Source organism: Mobula birostris, chromosome X (genome assembly GCF_030028105.1).
Source record: "Mobula birostris isolate sMobBir1 chromosome X, sMobBir1.hap1, whole genome shotgun sequence".
NCBI classification, from domain to species: Eukaryota; Metazoa; Chordata; class Chondrichthyes; order Myliobatiformes; family Myliobatidae; genus Mobula; species Mobula birostris.
The window spans coordinates 46,533,393-46,554,145 of NC_092402.1; the positions used below are offsets into that span (position 1 = coordinate 46,533,393).

The window sequence follows — 20,753 nt, forward strand, 5'->3', positions numbered from 1 at the left end:
ACCATTCGACAGGTTTCAATGAAGTCACCCTTCATTCTTCTGAATTCCAGTGAATACAGGCCTAGAGCTATCAAACACTCTTCATATGACAAGCCGTTTAATCCTGGAATAACTTTCACGAACCTCCTTTGAACCTTCTCCAGTTTCAGCACATCCTTTCTAAGATAAGGGGCCCAAAACTGCTCACAATACTCCAAGTGAGGCCTCACCCGTGCTTTATAAAGTCAACATTACATCCTTGCTTTATATTCTAGTCCTCTTGAAATGAATGTTAACATTGCATTTGCCTGCCTCACTCCAGACTCAACTTGAAAATTAATCTTTAGGGAATCCTGCACAAGGGCTCCCAAATCCCTTTGTACCTCTGGCAGCCAATTAGAAAAGGCTCCCTTTATTCCCACTCTTTGCCTCCTGCCAGTCAACCACTGCTTTATCCATGTTAGAATCTTTCTTGTAATATCATGGACCTGTAGCTTGTTAAGCAGCCTCATCTGCCGCACCGTGTCCAAGTACACAACATCCACCGATTCTCTTTTGTCTATCCTGCTTGTTATTCCTTCAAAGAATTGCAACAGATTTGTCAGGCAAGATTGTCCTTTGAGGAAACCATGCTGACAAAGGCTTATCTTATCATGTACCTCCTTGTACTCTGAGACCTCAGCCTTAATCGACTCCAATCATTGAGGTCAGACTAACTGGCCTATAGTTTCCTTTCTTCTGCCTCTCTCCCTTCTTGAAGAGTGGAGTGACATCTGCATTTTTCCAGTCTTACAGAACCTTCCAGAATCTAGTGATTCTTGAAAGACCATTTACTAATGCCTCCACAATCTCTTCAGTCTCCTCTTTCCGATCTCTGGGGTGTACACCATCTTGTCCAGGTGACTTATCTACCTTCAGACCTTTCAGTTTCCCAAGGACCTTCTCTCTAGTAAAGGTAACTTCACATGCTCCATGACCCCTGACACCAGAACAGTGTCTTTCACATTGAAGGCTGATCCAAAATACTCGTTCAGTTCATCTGCTATTTCCTTGTCCCCCACTACTACCTCTCCAGCATCGTTTTCCAGTGGTCCACTATCCACTATCGGGCAATAAGTGCTGATCTAGCCCAGAAGCCCACATCCCAGGATTTAAATATTATCAAAACAATCAACATCTGGGTAATTTTAGCGGAAATGTGCTGAAATGAAAGCAGAAAATGCTGGAAACAGTTAGCAAGTCAGGAAAGAGAAACAGATAACCTTTCAGGCTGAAGGCACTTTGTCAGAATGTTGCACATATTAAATCGAGCTTTGTGGAATCCTTCAAGAGTTCCTTCTTGGGGGGGAAGTATTATCAAAGTACATACAGTATTTGTCACCATGGGAGAAATCAGTTTCTAAAAGCAGGTGCCAGTCACGATCTTTATAGAATGCTGGAGCAGTACAACACAGAAGCAGTTCATTCAACCTTTCATTCATTTAGAATGGAATTATGTTATTTCCACAGCACTGCCTCTTCTCTATATTCCCTCAACATTCTCTCATTAAATTTTTATTCATTTTTCTTTTGAGATCTTGTATCGAGACTGTGCTTTCCAAATCCAAACTACTTTCTGCATAAATTTTGTCTTTGCTTCTTTTATCAGCCTGCTCATTGGTATTTCGGGCATTGAAAACTTCATTATCAGCTTGGAGCCAACCAATTTTTTGTTCTGCATTGGCAAGATAAAATGTCATTAGATAACAGAATGTAGGTGCACAGGAGCCATCTGGTGGTGTACTCTGTAATGGGCAATGATAAAGCCTGAAATTGTAACTGTAAGTAAGTAGATAGTGATCATATAACGACATTCTTTAGCATCAGTTTAAGCGGAACAGTGACGTGTTAGGTAGGCACGGTAGCGTAGTAATTAGTATAACATTGTTACAGTGCCGGCAACACAGGTTCAGTTCTCACCACTGTCAATTAGGTGCTTGTACGCTGTCCTCGTGACCACATGGGCTTCCTCTGGTTGTTCAGTTTTCCTCGCACAGGCGTATGGGTTAGCAGGTTAATTGAGCACATGGGTGTAATTTGATGGTGAGGGCTCATTGGGCCAGAAGGGCCTGTTACTGTGCTGTATCTCTAAATAAATAACGAAACAACCTGCTTCTTCACAGTCTCAGTGACCCAGGTGCAAACCTAACCCTAGTGACGTCTATGTGAGTTTGCAGATTGTCTCTAAGATGTCTGCTCAGTGAAGCAGGTTGTCAGAGACATCCTGGCTGGTAGGTAAACCCTATACTGTCAAATCACCACTAGTATAAGTGAATGATAGTTGGGTGCAGATGACTGATTTCTATGTAAGAAAATATAAGGAAATGTATCCTTATCTTTCAGAAGAAGGGCCTTAGTGTCGTAAACTTCTTTCAATCTATCCGATGCAAAGACACCACGTACTACGGTGAATGTAACTTTAACTCTATTTATTAGCAAGTTACCAGAGAGAACCCTCCTTAAGCACTCTCTTGGGCTGTTCCGGGGGTCTCTGGCTTCTGAAGCAAATACAGTGCATTGTATACATATGCAGTCATGTACATAGACACAGGTGGGTTCACCCCCTTAGTTTCTGTACAAATGAGTATTGTTTAACTTATTAGCCATAAATTGTTTGTGTAACAGCTTAACTACGCTTATATCTGGGAACAGCCAGACATAGGCTTACCCCTCAGAGTTCCCCACCCTTGAAGCAAGCATTCGTTATGCTTATCTAGCACGCACTATGTTTCTTACAGCAGTTAAGCAAACAATGGTACAAATTGTCCTTAAGCAAGGACTGAAGTTACAGGGTCACATACCAAGAATAATATCACCTGCTCAGCTTATCTTGTAAGAAGCACTTGTGCTTCTATGCTTTTTGTCAAAGTCTTAGCCGCTATGACCCTTACAAAATAGCTAGGGTCACAAGAGGCCTGCAAGATGCTAACTTCTTAACATTATATTACATTAGCATTACAGTTGGTGATGGAGAAAAGAGGTGATGAAAATCATTTGTTCCAGTACCAAATTGTACATGGGGTTCATAAGCTCCAGGAAGGAACTAGGGATTCTGAACAACACGCACAAGCTGCAGGAGACAGGCCAAACCACTGGGAGATCTTGGACCCATTTCTGCACCAAATGGACCCCACCATTAGTTGCAACCTTAACAAAGAAACGACAGTCATCCTGAAAAGACTGATAACTGTGCACAGTCATTGAAGAGCAATACTTCATCTCACACAGCCCACTGTGTCGATGTGGCATCCACTAAACAGTGCAGCATTTTAATTTGAAGATTCAGTCTTTGTTGTGTTCAGATGAAGGAATCTGGTCATTAAGAAATAACTAATAGACAATGATTCCCAGAGGTAGAAGGGTACATTCGGTATCGTCCGAAGAAAGATGAGTTGGTGCCCTTCAGTTGCACTGTACTTGGGGCACCAGGAATTTTGGCATATTAATGGACTGAAAGTTAAGAACTGTATTTGTTCACAATTTGTTTTTCCTTTCAGAAAAGTTAGACGCTCTTGGGACCATATCAAGAACAATTACTCAGGAGACCTCTGCGTAGTGACTGAAGCATTAATATCTGTACAGTCCATCACACTGAAGAAAGTTAATAAAAGAGGATCAGAATTCTACATAACTTTGCCTCTCAACTCCTTGGTAGGAACACTTACCATGGTTAATAAATTAGTTCCTTTCTAATTTGCTGTGAGATTTCTGCACTGTAGTTTCACAGGTAAAATTTTAGAAAATGTTTTCAGATATGAAAAATCTACCTCTCCACACAGCCTTTCTGTACAGTTGAATTATGCATCACACATTACAAGAGCACTTCATGGGAGCGTACTAATGTATCATGAAACTCTGAGACACTGATAGATAAAGGATATGATCAGAAGCTTGATTAAAGAATTGGATTTTAAGGAGGACTCGAAGAAAGGACTTGAGGGAGAGAGACTGAATTCTGTAGTTAAGTGCAGCAAAATAAATCGAAGGTCTGCAGGCAGAGATGGGAAAGTAGGTCTGGTTGGAGCTGTGGTTGAATGGTGTACGTGAATGATTTCTGGATTAGATAAAGATTAGCTTTATGTGTCACATGCAAATCGAAACATCGAAATATACAGTGAATTGCATCGCTTGTGTCAGCGGCCAACACAGTCTGAATATGTGCTGGGGGCAGCCCACAAGTGAAACCATATTTACGGTGCCAACATAGCATGCCCACAACTTACTAACCCTAATGTGGGAGGAAACCAGAGCACCTGGAGGAAAGCCACATGAGCACAAGGAGAATGTACAAACTCCTTATAGATAGTGGTGGGAATCGAGCTCCAATCACTGGTGCTGTAATAGCATTATGCTAACCAATACGCGACTGTACCACCCTTGCAAATTCTCTTGCAAATGATTACTGAGATGGGGAGATCAAAATCAAATGGAGTTTATTATACGCACAAGTACATGTATGCACAGGTGGATAGCATCACATAAGCAGCATTCATAATAAAGACACATTAAACATAAATTATGCACAGCTTTGCAAGTAAGAACACAATTAGAACAAACAAAGATGAAGTCTATTTTAGTGCAGAGCAATCAAGGTGTTGGTTAGGGTTTTGCAGGTTGGTTCAAGAACAAAATGGCTGAAGGGAAGTAGCTGTTCCTGATGCTAGTGCTGTGGGACTTCAGGCTTCTGTACCTCCTGCCCCACAGCAGCTGCGAGAAGATGGTCCAGATGGTGGTGATCTTTGATGGTAGACATTGCTTTCTTGAGGCAACACCTCCTGTAGATACTACCGATGGTGGACAGGGATGTGCCTGTGATGTATTGGGCAGAGTCCACTACTCTCCACATCTTCTTATGTTCCTGCACAGCTGAATTGCATACCAATGAGAAGGTAACAAAGAATTTTGATATAAGTATAGATTTTTGTCCATCTCACTTGACACCACACAATTTCCTCAGACAAGTGACAAAGCGTATGTAAAATACCAGTGGAGAGAAATACCTGGAAAGTTCTTCTTTGACAAAATTGAACCTAATCTAGAACATCACACTGAAAGTAAATATCTGAAATAAGTTTAATACAAAAGATTTATTTTAAAGCAATGATTTCAAACAATTGAGCAAATCGTTTAACTCGCTGAGTTGTGCTCCCTTAGTTTCTGAGTGGTGGGATCCTCTCCTGCTACCTATCTCCCAAGTATTTCACTTCTAAAGACAATATCCTGTTTAGGTGGGTGGAGAATACAACCTTGAGGCAGAAAGTACACTGTGCATTCCTGATGGAGCAGTCCTTGCTTACAAAGTGTGGGACATCACTGTTACTAATGAAGGCATGCTATGTAAGTAATTTTAGAATTGAAATGTTTTACCTTTCTCCCGTGTTCCTGTCTAAGGCCTACCTCAGTGACTTTGCACCAGTCCTCTCCTTCCGGGTGTCAGTAGATTGGCAGACCAATGCCTGGAGCCTCTGGCTGCTGAGAACTTTTGATTAATTTCTCTCTTTGCCACAATAAGAGCTGTAATTGCTATATTATTGTAAAAACAAGATATTCTGCAGATGCTTGAGCAACACACACAAAATGCTGGAGGAACTCAGCAAGTCGGGCAGCATCAGCAAGGTGTGAGGTGTTGCACTTTGGGAGGCCCAACCAAGGTAGGTCTTACACATTGAATGGTAGGACACTGAGGAGTGTGGTAGGAAAAAGGGATCTGGGAACACAGGTCCATATTTCATTGAAAGTGGCGTCACAGGCAGATAGGGGCGTAAAAGAAAGCTTTTGGCACATTGGCCTTCATAAATCAAATTATTGAGTACAGGAATTGGGATGTTATGTTGAAATTGTATTAGACATTGGTGAGGCCTAATTTGGAGTATTGTGTGCAATTTTGATCACCTACCTACAGGAAAGATGTAAATAAGGTTGAAAGAGTTCAGGGAAAATTTACAGAGATGTTGCCAGAACTGGAAGATATGAGTTATAAGGAAAGATTGAATAGTTTAGGTCTTTATTCCTTGGAACATAGAAGATTAAGGGGAGATTTGATAGAAGTATACAAAATTGTGAGGGTAAATGCAAGCAGACTTTTTCCATTGAGGCTGGGTGGAACTACAGCTAGGGGTCATGGGTTAAGGGTGAAAGGTGAAAGGTTGAAGGAGAACATGATGGGAAACTTCTTCTCTCAGAGGGTTGTGAGAGTGTGAAACAAGCTACCAGCACAAGCAGTGCATGTGAGCTCGATTTAAGAGCAGTTTGGATGGGTACATGGATGATAGGGATCTGAAGGGCCTGTTTCTATGCTATACTTTTCTATGATTCTACCTATGGAGGAGAATAAATAGTCAGTGTTTCGCTGGCCTGAAAATCCCAATACTACGAAGGGCTTGCATCAATTTAGGACTTCAACTTGTGGATTAGTCTTATCTTTGATAGCTCTGTTGCCTGAAGCATTTGTATGCTTTGTGTTTTCCTGCAATTCTGCGATTTTTCTTTTTCTTTTTAGGCCTATCAAAACCAAGTATGAAGCGTCAGACAAAGTCGTGGATGTGCCTGGACAGCGCAGATGGTATAGTCTCTGATGGAGTCAGATGGAAATTCTTTAAAGGATAGGCCATGTTTCTGATAGGAGCAAGAATCATAGGTTCATAGTAAATTATAACAAGGCCCTTCAGCCAATTATGTCACTACATCAACCACCCATTTACACTAAGCCTACCTTAGAACATAGAACACAAAAGCACAGTACAGGTCCTTTGGCCCATGATGTTGTGCCGACCATTTAACCCTTCCCTCCTACATAGACCTCCATTTCTCCTTCATCCATGTGCTGATCTATAGAACATCCCTTTCTCCCTGCATTCAATAAATTCACCCTAAATTCTACCATTCAGTTGCACGCACTATGGGCAACTTGCAATGGCCAGTTAACCTGGGAATGAGAGAAAACCTGGCCGGACCAGGTCGGCAGTGCAGGAATTCCCTGAGTGATTCTTACTAAGGGACAGCAGGCTTTTGTATAATCATAGACCTGACCTTAGAATGTGGTGTTACCTCCCTGATTCTTACGTCAATGAAACCACTTTATCTGTTCTATATAACATCTTTAAAAAAAATCTCCCTTTAATCTTCTTGTGTAAAGAGAACACGAAAGAGCAGTAGATTTTTTTTAGTAATCCCATCAACAAGATTTGAAACTGGGCACTGGGGAAGGATCAAATAAAGCCCCTACTTCTGATTTCTCTTGTGGCACTGAAAAATGTGTGTACATGCCTGATTGCATTTTTCTTTCTGCTCCCAAGGACAGAAATTCATTTGCTGATCTTGCAAATCATAGAATATAGAGCAGTACAGCCCAGTACAGGCTCTTTGCCCCAGGATGTTGTGCTGACCTTTTAACCTACTCCAAGATCAATCTAACCCTTCCCTCCCATATAATTCTTCATTTTTCTTTCTTCCATGAGCCTATCTAAGAGTGCCTTATATGCCTCGACCACCAGCTATGACAGCATGTTCCACATACCTATGCTCTCTGTGTTAAAAAAAACTAACTCTGACATCCCTCCTATACTTTCTTCCAACCACTTTAAAATTATGCCCTTCTGTATGAGCATTTCCCACCCTGGGAAAACATCACTGGCTATCTATCTATGCCTCATATCATCTTATACACCTCTGACAATGACCATTTGCTTCGCTAACTGGAATTTAGTGCACATCACGGCTACAGTCCTTGGATGGCTGAAACACTCAATACAACCACAGTGCTGACAGAATGTTTAACAAAATGCCCGCACCACATGAGCACAGCTTCTCCAGAGTTTCACACACTTTTTATTTTTCCAGTTAGTATAGAAAAAAGGTTTGAAATCTGCCGCGAGCTGCAATGTCTCAATGATGGTTTGAAGCAACATCTCCTGGACCTAGTATGCCAAATCATTGAAGACTCCGAACTGCATTCTATTCTGAGTGACGCGGTAAGAGAAGGTTTTTGTTTCAGATATATGGAGTGTGCAGGCCTCTCCTTCACATGTTCTACCAGTCTGTTGTCACCAGTACAATCTTCTATGCTGTGGTGTGCTGGGGCAATGGCATCAACACGGGTGATGCCAACAGGCTCAATAAACTGATTAGACAGGCTGGCTCTGTTATAGGAGTCAATCTGGACATGCTGGAAATTGTGGAAGAACAAAGGACCCTCCAGAAAATCCTGGCAATTCTGGACAATGTCTCTCACCCTCTGCATGCCACCTTGGCTGAATAGAGGAGCACTTTCAATAATAGACTAAGACAACTGTTCTGCTCCAAAGAGCGTTATATGGAGTTATTCTTACCCTCGGCCATTAGGCTCTATAATGAGTCAACGTATAGCTGGGGAAGTGATAACCCCCCTCCTGTTAAATTGTTATTAACCTCTGTTTACCAGAGCTGTGTTTAAAATCTGTTTAGCTCCGTTTACCACACCCTGCTATCGCAGACACCCTCTGCAATACTGACATAACTTCTTATCCGGATGGTGTGTGTGTGCAGCCATTACTGTATAATATTACAGTAATTCTTGCACTACCACCTTATCAATGTGAACTTGAAAATCTTGTAAATCTTTGACTTGTGAATCTTGTACATCTTATTTTTAAGGTAACTTATTCTTTCTTATTTACCTTCTAATATTTGGACAGCCCTTGTAATGCTGCTGTGACACTGTAATTTCCTTTGGGATCAATAAGGAATCTTTGGGATCTGTTTATCTAAGTATCAGCAAAAAAAGATTGACATTAGCTTTGATCCCTTTCCTGGTTTTCATTAATGGTTTATTTGTCCCAAGAGACACAGGAATAGGGAGGATATTAGGAAATACATCCAGTCACTGTCAGGTTGCTTCATGTGGAGAATCTATGAGTAGGGAAGTTGTGTGTAGACAGGATTGGGTTTCTTTGCAATATCCCTCTGATAAAGTGTTGATTTTTCACTGGTCATGAAGAAACCCAGAGAAGAACAGAAGTGAGGCTTTGAAATGTGAGCTGAGCTCTGCTGTAACAGGAAATCATAAACTGCCAGTGCTGGAAACTGAAAATAAAAAACAGAGAATCTTGGATTCGCACACACAAAATGCTGGAGGAACTCAGCATGTCAGGCAGCATCTATGGAAAGGATTAAAGGGTCGACGTTAACGTCAGCTCTTTATTCCTTTCCATAGATGCTGCTTGACCTGCTGGGTTCCTTCAGCGTTTTGTGTGTTACACTGGATTCCCAGCATCTACAGAATTTCTTAGTGCGGAGAACCTTGGAAATCCTCAACGGGTCAGGTAGTTTCTCTGGAAAGAGAACCAGAGTTAACGTCTCAGATGAATGGCCCTCTATCAGAAAATGGAAAGTGAGAAAACAAAGTAGTTTCAATTTGCAGTGTTGGGGAGGTGGGTAGACAGCACAGAGGGAGACGAGAGTTCCCTGGTGAATCTGTTGCTTACGGAGAAGTTGTTTAGTAGATGAATGAAAACAGTTTCAGAGAGTGCATATAAACATTGGGATACGTAAAGGCTGTGAAATGCAAATCACAACTGCTCTCGAGAGGCATGGTAGGGTCGCAGTTAGCGTAACGCTTTGAGGTGCCAGCAGTCTGGGTTTAATTCCTAGTGCTGTCTGTCAGGAATTTGTACCTTCTCCATATGACCACGTGGGTTTTGTCTGGGCATTCTGGTTTCCTCCTGCACTCCAAAGATAAACGGGTTATGGTTAGTATGTTGTGGGCATGCTATGGTGGTGCCAGAGGCATGGAGACACTAAGATGTCCATCCTTTGGAATATAGGGTATCTGACGAATCTGTTTGGGACCTTCCCATCTGCACACCAGCAATTGATATAACCTCTCAGCTGTAGGTGAATTTTGATGTCAGTCTAGAACACCAAGTGAATCAGCTGTGTCTTTCATGAACACCTTCCCACAGGTAATTTCTAAATGTAGTAATTAGTGCTGGGTGATGTCTGTCCATTCCCTTCCTAACTCAGTTGAGTTCAAAGCACAACCACTGTCTCTATGGAGTCAAGCTGATTATTAAACATAGAAGTGAAACTCCTCCTTTCAAAACACAAGCAGTTCAGGGTAAACATATAATGGAGAATTTAATGGATAGGCAGTGGTCACGCCACACCCAATGGAGTCAAACACAGAACTGAAGTTTCTCTTTCCAATTCATCACGGAATTTAGATCCCTCATTTGGCCCAAACGAGCTTTCCCTGAATGGGACTAATTTGTCACTCCTTCTGCCCCTTCACTGATTCATGACTCTTGCGTTATCTGGGAACTGAGCTCGGCAGTTCCCCATCAGTCCCAGTCCTGATCCTCTTTACCACCCAATAAATTTAACTCTTCAGCCTGGCTGTCTGCATACGTGTGTGGGAGGGAGGGAGGAAAGGGGCTTGTCTTCCGTGAATCGCCTTGGGATAATCTTTCTCAGTATACACTGTTTAATTAACAAAACTTTGTGGTGTTAATCACATTTCCTCACTGTCCCTCTTTCAATTCCCAGCTCTCCGATGCTTGTGCTGGAATGGACTATAACCTCTCAGAACTGAACAAACTGGAGGAAGGTAGAAGGGAAATTGGAGAAAATCTCCTGGCAATCTGGAGTGAGGAGCAGTTGAAGAATGCAGCCGAAGACCAGCTTGTTAAGGCCGTCTCCCTTCTCTTAGCAGCTTTGGAAGGTAGGGAGTCAAACCCCATCCTTCTGTGTAGATCAACCTTCCAGCGAATGAACTGTCCCTGTATGTACCAGAGTCTTTATCAAAGAGAGTACGGGAGTTGCATGTGGTGCTGTCATGAGTATGTTCTGAGACCAGAGGCCTAGACTGATCTCCCACAGATCGTGACCTCAAATCGTACCATGATAAATCAGGTTCAAAAATAAAAGCAGAACTGCTGAATTGGTATTAAGAGTTCACTGAGGGGAAAACAACTTGTGACTACAATTATGCACCAATATAGTTGATGTTTAACCGTCTGTTGAAGTATCCAAGCAAGCAGCCCAAATGTATGAAGGTGCTGCCACCCTTTGGTCATGAGATATTGTCAAAAGAAAGTAGCAGTTGACTTGCCCATGACTCCCCAGCCCATAAATAAATAAAAATACCTTTTAGATTATCCAATTTCCACAGCAATGACAATGTCCAATTAATATGTTTTTAGCTCAGTGATAAGTGTTAATCAGGACACCCAGGATGACTCCCCTGTTAATGAAAATATGACTGGATTTCATTGCATTTACACTGCCCTAGAGAGCAAGAATTTAGTGAAATGTGTTGAAAAATTCTGCATATCTACTTTAATGTACAGATCAGTCAGTAGGTTGTGGCTCTAACTGCTCAGTAATATGCTCTGCCCTCGCATTATCTAAGAAAATGGTACTCCTCCTACCTTGAGATCTTGTAAACCCTGCAATCTTATCTTCTGGTTGTGAACTCTGTTGTCCCCACTCAGTATCCACCCTCCATGAGCTCCTCCTTCCAATAGGCTTCTTTGGGCAAGTGATTTCCTATCCGACAGGGAAGCGATTAATGTCTCATCTGAAAGAAAGCACCTCTGGCAACATAATTCCCCACTCCCACACGTGGAGCAGATATTCTGCTCAAAGCTTTGAATGGGTGGGTTCAACTCCTGACTCTAGGCTGCATGACAATTTTTCTTAGAGTCATGAGGGTCATACAGTATCAAAGCAGGCTTTTCAGCCAAATTCATCCATCCCAATCCCAACTGTGTTGGCTATTGAGCTGGTCCCATCGAAACTTGCCCTCTAAACTTCTCCTATCCATGCACATATCTAGATGCTTTTAAATGTTTCTAATCACTATTTCTGGCAACTCATTCCAAATATGCAACATCCTTTGAGTGAAGAAGAGGCCCTTGATGTCCCTTGTTTTTAGCATTTCCTCTCTGGGAAAAAGACTATGTGCTGTGCCTCTCATGATCTTATTACCTATATCGGGTTATCCTTTAAACTCCTGCATTCCAGGAATGAAAATCCTTGTCTATGTGACCACTCTTTGCAACTCAGGCCCCCAAGTCCAGGAAACACCTTGGTAAATACTTTCTGCTCTCTTTCTAGTTTAATAACATCTTTCCTATTGCTAGGGTGATCAAAACCATACACAATATTCCAAGCGCAGCCTCACTAATGTCTTACATAACTGCTACATAAAATTCTTATTTCAGATCTGCCACCAGCAACATTGCGACTGTTAATGCAAAGTTTGAAGATACAGATTCTGTCTCAGCAACTCACATTGGTAAGATGGCTGCTAATACCATAAAGGGATGGGAATTTGAATAATGATACCTGGATAAAGGATAGAGCAAAGCTGGATTTTAATTGTATTGGAAAATCATCATAATTTATAAGGAATATTGGCAATTAAAACTGGAAATATTAGATATAAAAAGAAAATTAAGTTTGGGACATACACAGTGATGCTAGAAAGCCTTTGAATCCTGTAGCATTTTCTCTATTTCTGCATAAGTATGGCCTAAAATGTAAGTCCTAAAACTAGATAAAGAGAACCCAATTAAATAAATAACACAAAAACATGAAACTTGTTCATTTATCTATTCATTGAGGAAAATGATCCAATATACATATATTTGTTTGAAAAAGTATGTGAACCTTTGCTTTCAGTAACTGGTGTGACCCCCTTGTACAGCAATAACTTTGACCAAACATTTCTGGTAAATGTTGATCAGTCCTGCACATCAACTTGGAGGAATTTTAGGCCATTCCTCCTTATAAAACTGCTTCGACTCTGGGATGTTGATGGGCCTTCTTGCATGAACTGCTTGCTTCAGGTCCTTCCACAACATTTCTATAGGATTAAGGTCAGGACATTGACTCGGCCATTCCAAAACATGAATTTTCTTATTCATAAACCATTCTGTTGTTGAATTACTCTTGTCTTTCAGATCATTGTCTTGTTGCATTATCCAATTTCTATTAAGCTTCAGGTGATGGACTGCTACCCTGATATTCTCCTGTAAAGTGCCTTGATATAATTGTGAATTCATTGTCCCCTCATTGATTGCAAGCTGCCCAGGCCCTGAGGCAGCAAAGCAGCCCCAAACCATGATGCTCCTTCCACCATGCTTCACAGTTGGGATGAGGCTTTGGTGTTGGTGTGTAGTGTCCTTTTTTCTCCAAACATAGCAATGTGCATTTCTACCAAAAAGTTCAACTTTTGTCTCATCTGCCCACAGAACATTGTCCCAGAAGTATTGTAGAACATCCAGGGACCTGGTCATATTTATGCAGAAATAGATAAAATTCTGCAGGGTTCACAAACTTTCTAGCACCACTGTATACAGAAAAGTGCTGGGAAAAAGCCTGCAATATCATGATGGATCCCACCCACCTTGCTCAAGGACTGGTTGTCCCACTCCCACTGTTTGCCCTACGGAGGAGGCTACACAGCATCCATGCCAGGACCAATAGACTCAAAAGCAGTTACTTTCCCCAAGCAGTAAAACTGAGCAACACCTCCACCCACTAACCCACCTTTCCACACCACTAACCACTACTACTTAATCATTTCCTGTCAGTCACCTTATGTACCAACACTCCTGTGCCAAGTGTCACTTTATGGACATACAATCAATCAATGTACATAAGCTATCTTATGTATTTATATTTATTGTGTTTTTTATTATTGTGCTTGTTATCTTATTGTCTTTTTTTGCGCTGCATCGGATCGGGAGTAATAATCATTTCATTCTCCTTTATACTCGGGTACTGAAAAGTGACAACAAACATCTTGAATCTTGAATTGATTCCAGAATTGCAGTTTAAGGAACTTTTATAAAATTTGAATTAGTTATGTTGAGGAGAACAGAATCAGTGAATGAATTCCATCTGGATATCTGATTATCTGGGAATGCAGTTTCAAGGAAAATGTGGGCTGGGCGGAATTAAACTGTAACTAATAAAATAAGCATTATTAGTATTTATGATTAGTAATATTTTAACATTGCTATTAAAATTTATTTAGTATATTGAAAATATTTAAATATTTTAGTTAAATAATTTTGCTTTTTTAACTAAATATTTTATGTTTAGTTAAATATTTTCAGTTTTAATCATTGATATTCCCTTTAAATAATAATGATTTTCAATACCATTAAAACAATTAAGATTGAAATCAATCTTATTGGAATCGATGTGAAAGGTGAGGGGAGTAATGGATTAAAAGTATTATATATGAATGCATGAAGTATAAGAAATAAAGTGGATGAGCTTGAGGCTCAGTTGGAAATTGGCAAGTGTGATGTTGTGGGAATAACAGAGACATGGCTGCAAGAGGACCAGAGCTGGGAAATGAATATTCAGGGATATACATCCTATCGAAAGGACAGGCAGTTGGGCAGAGGGGGTGAGGTGGCTCTGTTGGTGAGAATGAAATTCAGTCCCTTGCGAGGGGCGACTTAGAATCAGGAGATGTAGGGTAAGTATGGATAGAACTGAGAAATTGTAAGGGCAAAAAGACTCGAATGGGAGTCATCTACAGGCCCCCAAACAGTAGCCTGGATATAGGGTGCAAGTTGAATCAAGAGTTAAAATTGGCATGTGGCAAAGGTTGTTATGGGGGATTTCAACATGCAGGTAGACTGGGAAAATCAGGTTGGTACTGGACCCCAAGAAAGGGAGTTCGGGGAGTGCCTCCGAAATTGATTCTTAGAGCAGCTTGTACTGGAACCTACCAGGGAGAAGGCAATTCTGGATTTAGTGTTGTGTAATGAACCGGATTTGATAAGGGAACTCGAGGTAAAGGAGCCATTAGGAGGTAGTGACCATAATATGATAAGTTTTAATCTACAATTTGAGAAGGAGAAGGGAAAATCGGAAGTGTCAGTATTACAGTTGAACAAAGGGAACTATGGAGCTATGAGGGAGTTGCTGGCCAAAGTTGACTGGAAAGATACCCTAGCAGGGATGACAGTGGAACAGCAATGGCAGGTATTTCTGGGAATAATACAGACGGTGCAGGATCAGTTCATTCCAAAGAGGAAGAAAGATTCTAAGGGGAGTAAAGGCGACTGTGGCTGACAAGGGAAGTCAAGGACAGTATAAAAATAAAAGAGAAGAAGTATAACATAGCAAAGATAAGCGGGAAGCCAGAGGATTGGGAAATTTTTAAAGAGCAACAGAGGATAACTAAAATGGCAATACGGGGAGAAAAGATGAGATATGAAGGCAATCTAGCCAAGAATATAAAGGAGGATAGTAAAAGCTTCTTTAGGTATGTGAAGAGGAAAAAATTAGTTAAGACCAAAGTTGGGCCCTTGAAGACAGAAACGGGTGAATTTATTATGGGGAACAAGGAAATGGCAGACGAGCTGAACAGGTACTTTGGATCTGTCTTCACTAGGGAAGACACAAACAATCTCCCAGATGTAATAGTGGCCAGAGGACCTAGGGTAACGGAGGAACTGAAGAAAATTCACATAAGGCAGAAAATGGTGTTGGATAGACTGATGGGACTGAAGGCTGATAAATCCCCAGGGCCTGATGGTCTGCACCCCAGGGTACTTAAGGAGGTGGCTCTAGAAATCGTGGACGCATTGGTAATCATTTTCCAATGTTCTATAGATTCAGGATCATTTCCTGAGGACTGGAGGGTAGCTAATGTTATCCCACTTTTTAAGAAAGGAGGGAGAGAGAAAACAGGGAATTATAGACCAGTTAGTCTGACATCAGTGGTGGGGAAGATGCTGGAGTCAATTATAAAGGATGAAATAGCGGCACATTTGGATTGCAGTAACAGGTTTGGTCCGAATAAGCATGGATTTACAAAGGGGAAATCATGCTTGACTAATCTTCTGGAATTTTTTGAGGATGTAACTATGAAAATGGACATGGGAAAGCCAGTGGATGTAGTGTACCTGGACTTTCAGAAAGCCTTTGATAAAGTCCCACATTGGAGATTAGTGGGCAAAATTATAGCACATAGTATTGGGGGTAGGGTATTGACATGGATAGAAAATTGGTTGGCAGACAGGAAACAGAGAGTAGGGATTAATGGGTCCCTTTCAGAATGGCAGGCGGTGACTAGTGGGGTACCACAAGGCTTGGTGCTGGGACCGCAGCTATTTACAATATACATTAATGGTTTAGATGAGGGATTAAAAGAAACATTAGCAAATTTGCAGATGACACAAAGCTGGGTGGCAGTGTGAAATGTGCAGAGGATGTTGTGATAATGCAGGATGACTTGGACAGGTTGGGTGAGTGGGCAGATGCATGGCCGATGCAGTTTAATGTGGATAAGTGTGAGGTTATCCACTTTGGTGGCAAGAACAGGAAGGCAGATTACTATTTGAATGGTGTCAAGTTAGGAAAAGGGGAAGTACAACAAGATCTAGGTATCCTTGTTCATCAGTCGCTGAAAGTAAACATGCAGGTACAGCAGGCAGTGAAGAAAGCTAATGGCATGTTGGCCTTCATAACAAGGGGAGTTGAGTATAGGAGCAAAGAGGTCCTTCTGCGGTTGTACAGGGCCCTGGTGAGACCACACCTGGAGTATTGTGTGCAGTTTTGGTCTCCAAATTTGAGGAAGGACATTCTTGCTACTGAGGGAGTGCAGCATAGGTTCACGAGGTTAATTCCCAGGATGGCGGGACTGTCATATGTTGAAAGATTGGAGAGACTGGGCTTGTATACACTGGAATTTAGAAGAATGAGAGGGGATCTGATTGAAACATATAAGATTATTAAGGGATTGGACACGCTAGGAGCAGGAAACATATTCCCGATGTTGGAGGAATCCAGAACCAAAGACCACAATTTGAGAATAAGGGGTAGGCCTTTTAGAACAGAGTTGAGGAAAAACTTTTTCACCCAGCAAGTTGTGGATCTGTGGAATGCTCTGCCTCAGAAGGCAGTGGAGGCCAATTCTCTCGATGCTTTCAAGAAAGAGTTAGGTAGAGCTCTTAATGGTAGCAGAGTCAAGGGATATGGGGAGAAGGCAGGAACAGGGTACTGATTGTGGATGATCAGCCATGATCACAGTGAATGGCAGTGCTGGCTCAAAGGGCCGAATGGCCTACTCCTGTACCTAATGTCTATTGTCAATTGAATCTAAAATTTGGGCTGGAATGATATCCTGGAAATTTAAATTCAACAGCTTGAGTAGTTTTATAACCATGAATTGAGTCTGCTCACAGCATGTAATCCTGAATGATGTGTGATCAGGAGTTAACTTCTAACCTCTAACCTCTAAAAGCAAGCAGCAATGGCATCTCTCACACAAAGATCTAAACTGGTATTTGGCTGTGGCGAGGTTCAGTGTGTACAGTTTTTGTGAAGGGAGAGGTACTTGTTTGCATCCTTAATTGATTCTAATACAGTCTCCCAGTACTGCAGCCTGTCCTTCCTTTATATGGAACAAAAAAGGTAATATGCTTTCACTTACTTGCTCCATGATTTTGCCTGTACAATCGTTATAACCTCCTCAAGCCCCACAATCCTCCAGCATTTCTATGCAACTCCATTTAAAGGTTAGTTTTCTTTGTTGCATGTACATCGAAACATACGGTGAAGTATGTTGCTTTGCGTCAACACAGTCTAAGATATGCTGGCAGGGAAGGGGGTGCCCAGCCCGCAAGTGTCGCCATGCTTATGGTGCCAGCATAGCACGCCCACAACTTGTTAACACCAACTCGTACTGTATGTCTTTGAAATGTGGGAGCACCCGGACAAAACACACAGTCACAGGGAAGAATGTACAAACTTTTTACAGACAGCAGTGGGAATTGAACCCTGATCTTAGAGCTGCCACTCTAAAGCATTACCCTCACTCCTACACTACCATGCCTCCCCTCCATCGCTACTTTATTCCCAGCATCACTACATCCCTGCATTGCCGCATCCCTACTTTAATCACTGGTGTCCAGGCCTTCAGCTCCCAAGATCCCTTCCTGAACTCCTCCATTTCTTTAACTTAACGTCCTCTTTTAGGACATTTCTTAAACAGCTTACTGCCATTAGTCCTAACATCTTCCTGATTGGTCTCAAATTTTGCTTGATGGTTCTTCATTATAGCACCTTGGGATATTTTATTCTGTTAAAGTTGCTATGCTCAGCCAACTTATTGTTGTACCTGGTTGTATTTCTGAAGGTCACCGCTATCCTCAAGGGTCTAGAACACAGCCAAGCTGACCAGATAATGAAAGTGGAGACTGAAAGTTTCACGGAAGATGCGTTTGGAATAACTGCAGACTTACTGAATGAAATTGGGCTTCACCTGGAGAGAGACAATGTCCAGAAGAAGGGGGAACTGTATCTCTGTGAACTGTCCATTGCTTTGTGCTGTCTAGATTTACTGAACAGCCGATGAGGGAACGAGTCACATCCAAACAACATTGAATAATCTGTCTCACATCAGTATTTTATCCAAGATCAAGTATGATCATAAACTTCTGGGTTAATTTTTACTTCATTCACCAAATACTAGAAATATCCAAAAATAATAAAGAAGAGTGAAAAAGACAGATCAAATTTTCTAGTTAATCTTCTGAAAGATTTATCTGAATGTCAATTGTGTTTGCCACACAATGCTGTTTTGCTTATAAATTCCTCATTATCAATTGATTTGCATGGTATGACCAACAACTCTTATGCTATAATGCTAACTTTAAACCACTTGTAGATTTGTTATAATACCTGTGTGACATTTTCACTTCATTCTTCCAATGTATGTACATAACTATTATAAGAATGGCACTGAGGAGTTCTCCCTATGACAACACATGACTGCTCAGAACAATCCTCACTGATTTGAATTGACGCAAATGATACCTTTCACTGTGTGTTTCAATGTTTCAATGTACATGTGGCAAATAAAGCTAATCTTTAAGCAGGCGTTGAACTTACAGATCTGAATGGATGGTAACAAAACAACATACCTCTGACCCTCTGTTTGATTTTTATTACACTACTGAAGTTCTATTTTATAATGCTAACTATTAAGTTGAAATTCAGATTCAAATTCAAGTTTATCATCACCTGCTTGTACTGTACATACTGTATATACAACCAATGAAACAGTGTTCCTCCAGACTCACAGCACAGGTAAACAGTAAACAGCTCACTGTCCCAGTGATGAGACTTCAGTAGTGGCAGGGTATTCATTAGTCTCACAGACTGAGGAAAGTAACTATTACCCAGTCTGGCAGTCCTAGTCCTGCTGCTTCTATATGTACTTCATGACTGTAGTGGGTCAAAGAGATTGTGGGACGGGTGGTGAGGACCCTCAGCAATGCTTTGGGTGCTCTATCTGCAACGCTCCCAGTAAATGTCACAAATAGGGATGAGGGAGACCCTGATGATCATCTTGGAGGTTTTTACTGTTCTCTGTAGGGTCTTGCAGTCCAATGTCTTGCAGCTTCCCTACCACACAATGATGCAGCCAGACAGGACACTCTTGATGGCACTCCTGTAGGACATTGCTAGAATGTGGGCAGGGGGCCTTGACCGCCTCACTCTCCTCAGAAAGTGTAGGTGCTGCAGTGCCTCCTTGACTAGTGAGGAGGTGCTGTGGGTCCAGGTTACATCACTATTTTGCTCCCTTTTTGTGCTTCTTATTTATTTTTAATATATACTCTCAGTGGCCACTATATTAGGTGTACCTTATGAAGTGGCCATTGAGTGTATTTTCATGATCTTCTGCTGCTGTAGCAAATCCACTTCAAGGTTCAGCATGTTGTGCATTCAGAGATGCTCTTCTGCACACCACTGTTTTAACACCTGGTTATTTAAGTTACTGTTGTCTTTCTGTCAGCTTGAACCAGTCTGGCCATTCTCCTCTGACCTCTCTCATTAATAAGGCATTTTCACCCACAGACCTGCCACTCACTGGTTGTTTTTGCGTGTTTTGCACCTTTGTCTGTAAACTCTAGAGACTGTTGTGTGTGAAAATCCTAGATCAGCAGTTTCTGAGATACTCAAACCACCCCGTCTTCCACCGACAATCATTACGCGGCCGAAGTCACTTAGGTTACATTTCTTCCCCATTCTGATGCCTGGTTTGAACAACAACTGAACCTCTTGACCATGCCTGCATGCTTTTATGGATTGAGTTGCTGCCACATGATTGGCTGATTAGTTACTGCATTAACAAGCAGGTGTACCTAATAAAGTGGTCACTGAGTACAATATATATCAGGGGTCCCTAACCTTTTTTTGCACCGCGGACCGGTTTAATATAGACAATATTCTACAGGGGTGGGGTGGGCGGGGAGTTCAAGTTCAACAGTGTGTGACAGGGAATGAGGAAAGGTGCAGTTGACTCATACCGTTTCATATCGCCAAATCATATCGTTTCCTCACGGCCCGGTAGCACATGCTTTGCAGCCTGGTGGTTGGGGACCACTGATATATATATTTATTATTGTAGTTTACAATATATTTTATGCATTGCACTGTACTGCTGCCACAAAAAAACAAATTTCATAACTCAGTGTTTATAAACCTGATTCTGATTCTTGAAGCTCTTGACTGCATTCTATTATCTTTTCTCCAGTCAGTCGTGAGTCCACACAGTGTGTGACACAGTGAAATCTCATCTTCTACTAAGAAAAAATATATGCAGGAGCAATCAGTCGGGAACTCCCTGGCAAGTATCTGAGAGCTAAAACCATAGCCATTGTTCCCTTCCAACCCCAGCAGCACTGGGCTGATTATGGTGATAAACACTTCCCAATTGATAG

At 41.6% G+C, this 20,753-nt stretch overlaps 1 protein-coding gene across 6 annotated transcripts in view; it reads left to right on the top strand.

Moving 5' to 3' along the window:
- Positions 1-18,906, top strand: part of LOC140191400 (gasdermin-A3-like) — a 46,594-nt gene extending 27,688 nt beyond the window's left edge. For all 6 annotated transcript variants that reach the window (XM_072248791.1, XM_072248792.1, XM_072248790.1 and 3 more), the window contains 7 exons: positions 3,516-3,669; positions 5,247-5,355; positions 6,518-6,580; positions 7,858-7,988; positions 10,540-10,714; positions 12,219-12,292; positions 18,164-18,906. In XM_072248791.1, the coding sequence (XP_072104892.1) occupies positions 3,516-3,669; positions 5,247-5,355; positions 6,518-6,580; positions 7,858-7,988; positions 10,540-10,714; positions 12,219-12,292; positions 18,164-18,382 (925 nt within the window). In that variant the 3' untranslated portion in view covers positions 18,383-18,906. The remainder of the gene's footprint in view (positions 1-3,515; positions 3,670-5,246; positions 5,356-6,517; positions 6,581-7,857; positions 7,989-10,539; positions 10,715-12,218; positions 12,293-18,163) is intronic.
- The last annotated feature ends 1,847 nt before the right edge of the window (positions 18,907-20,753 follow it).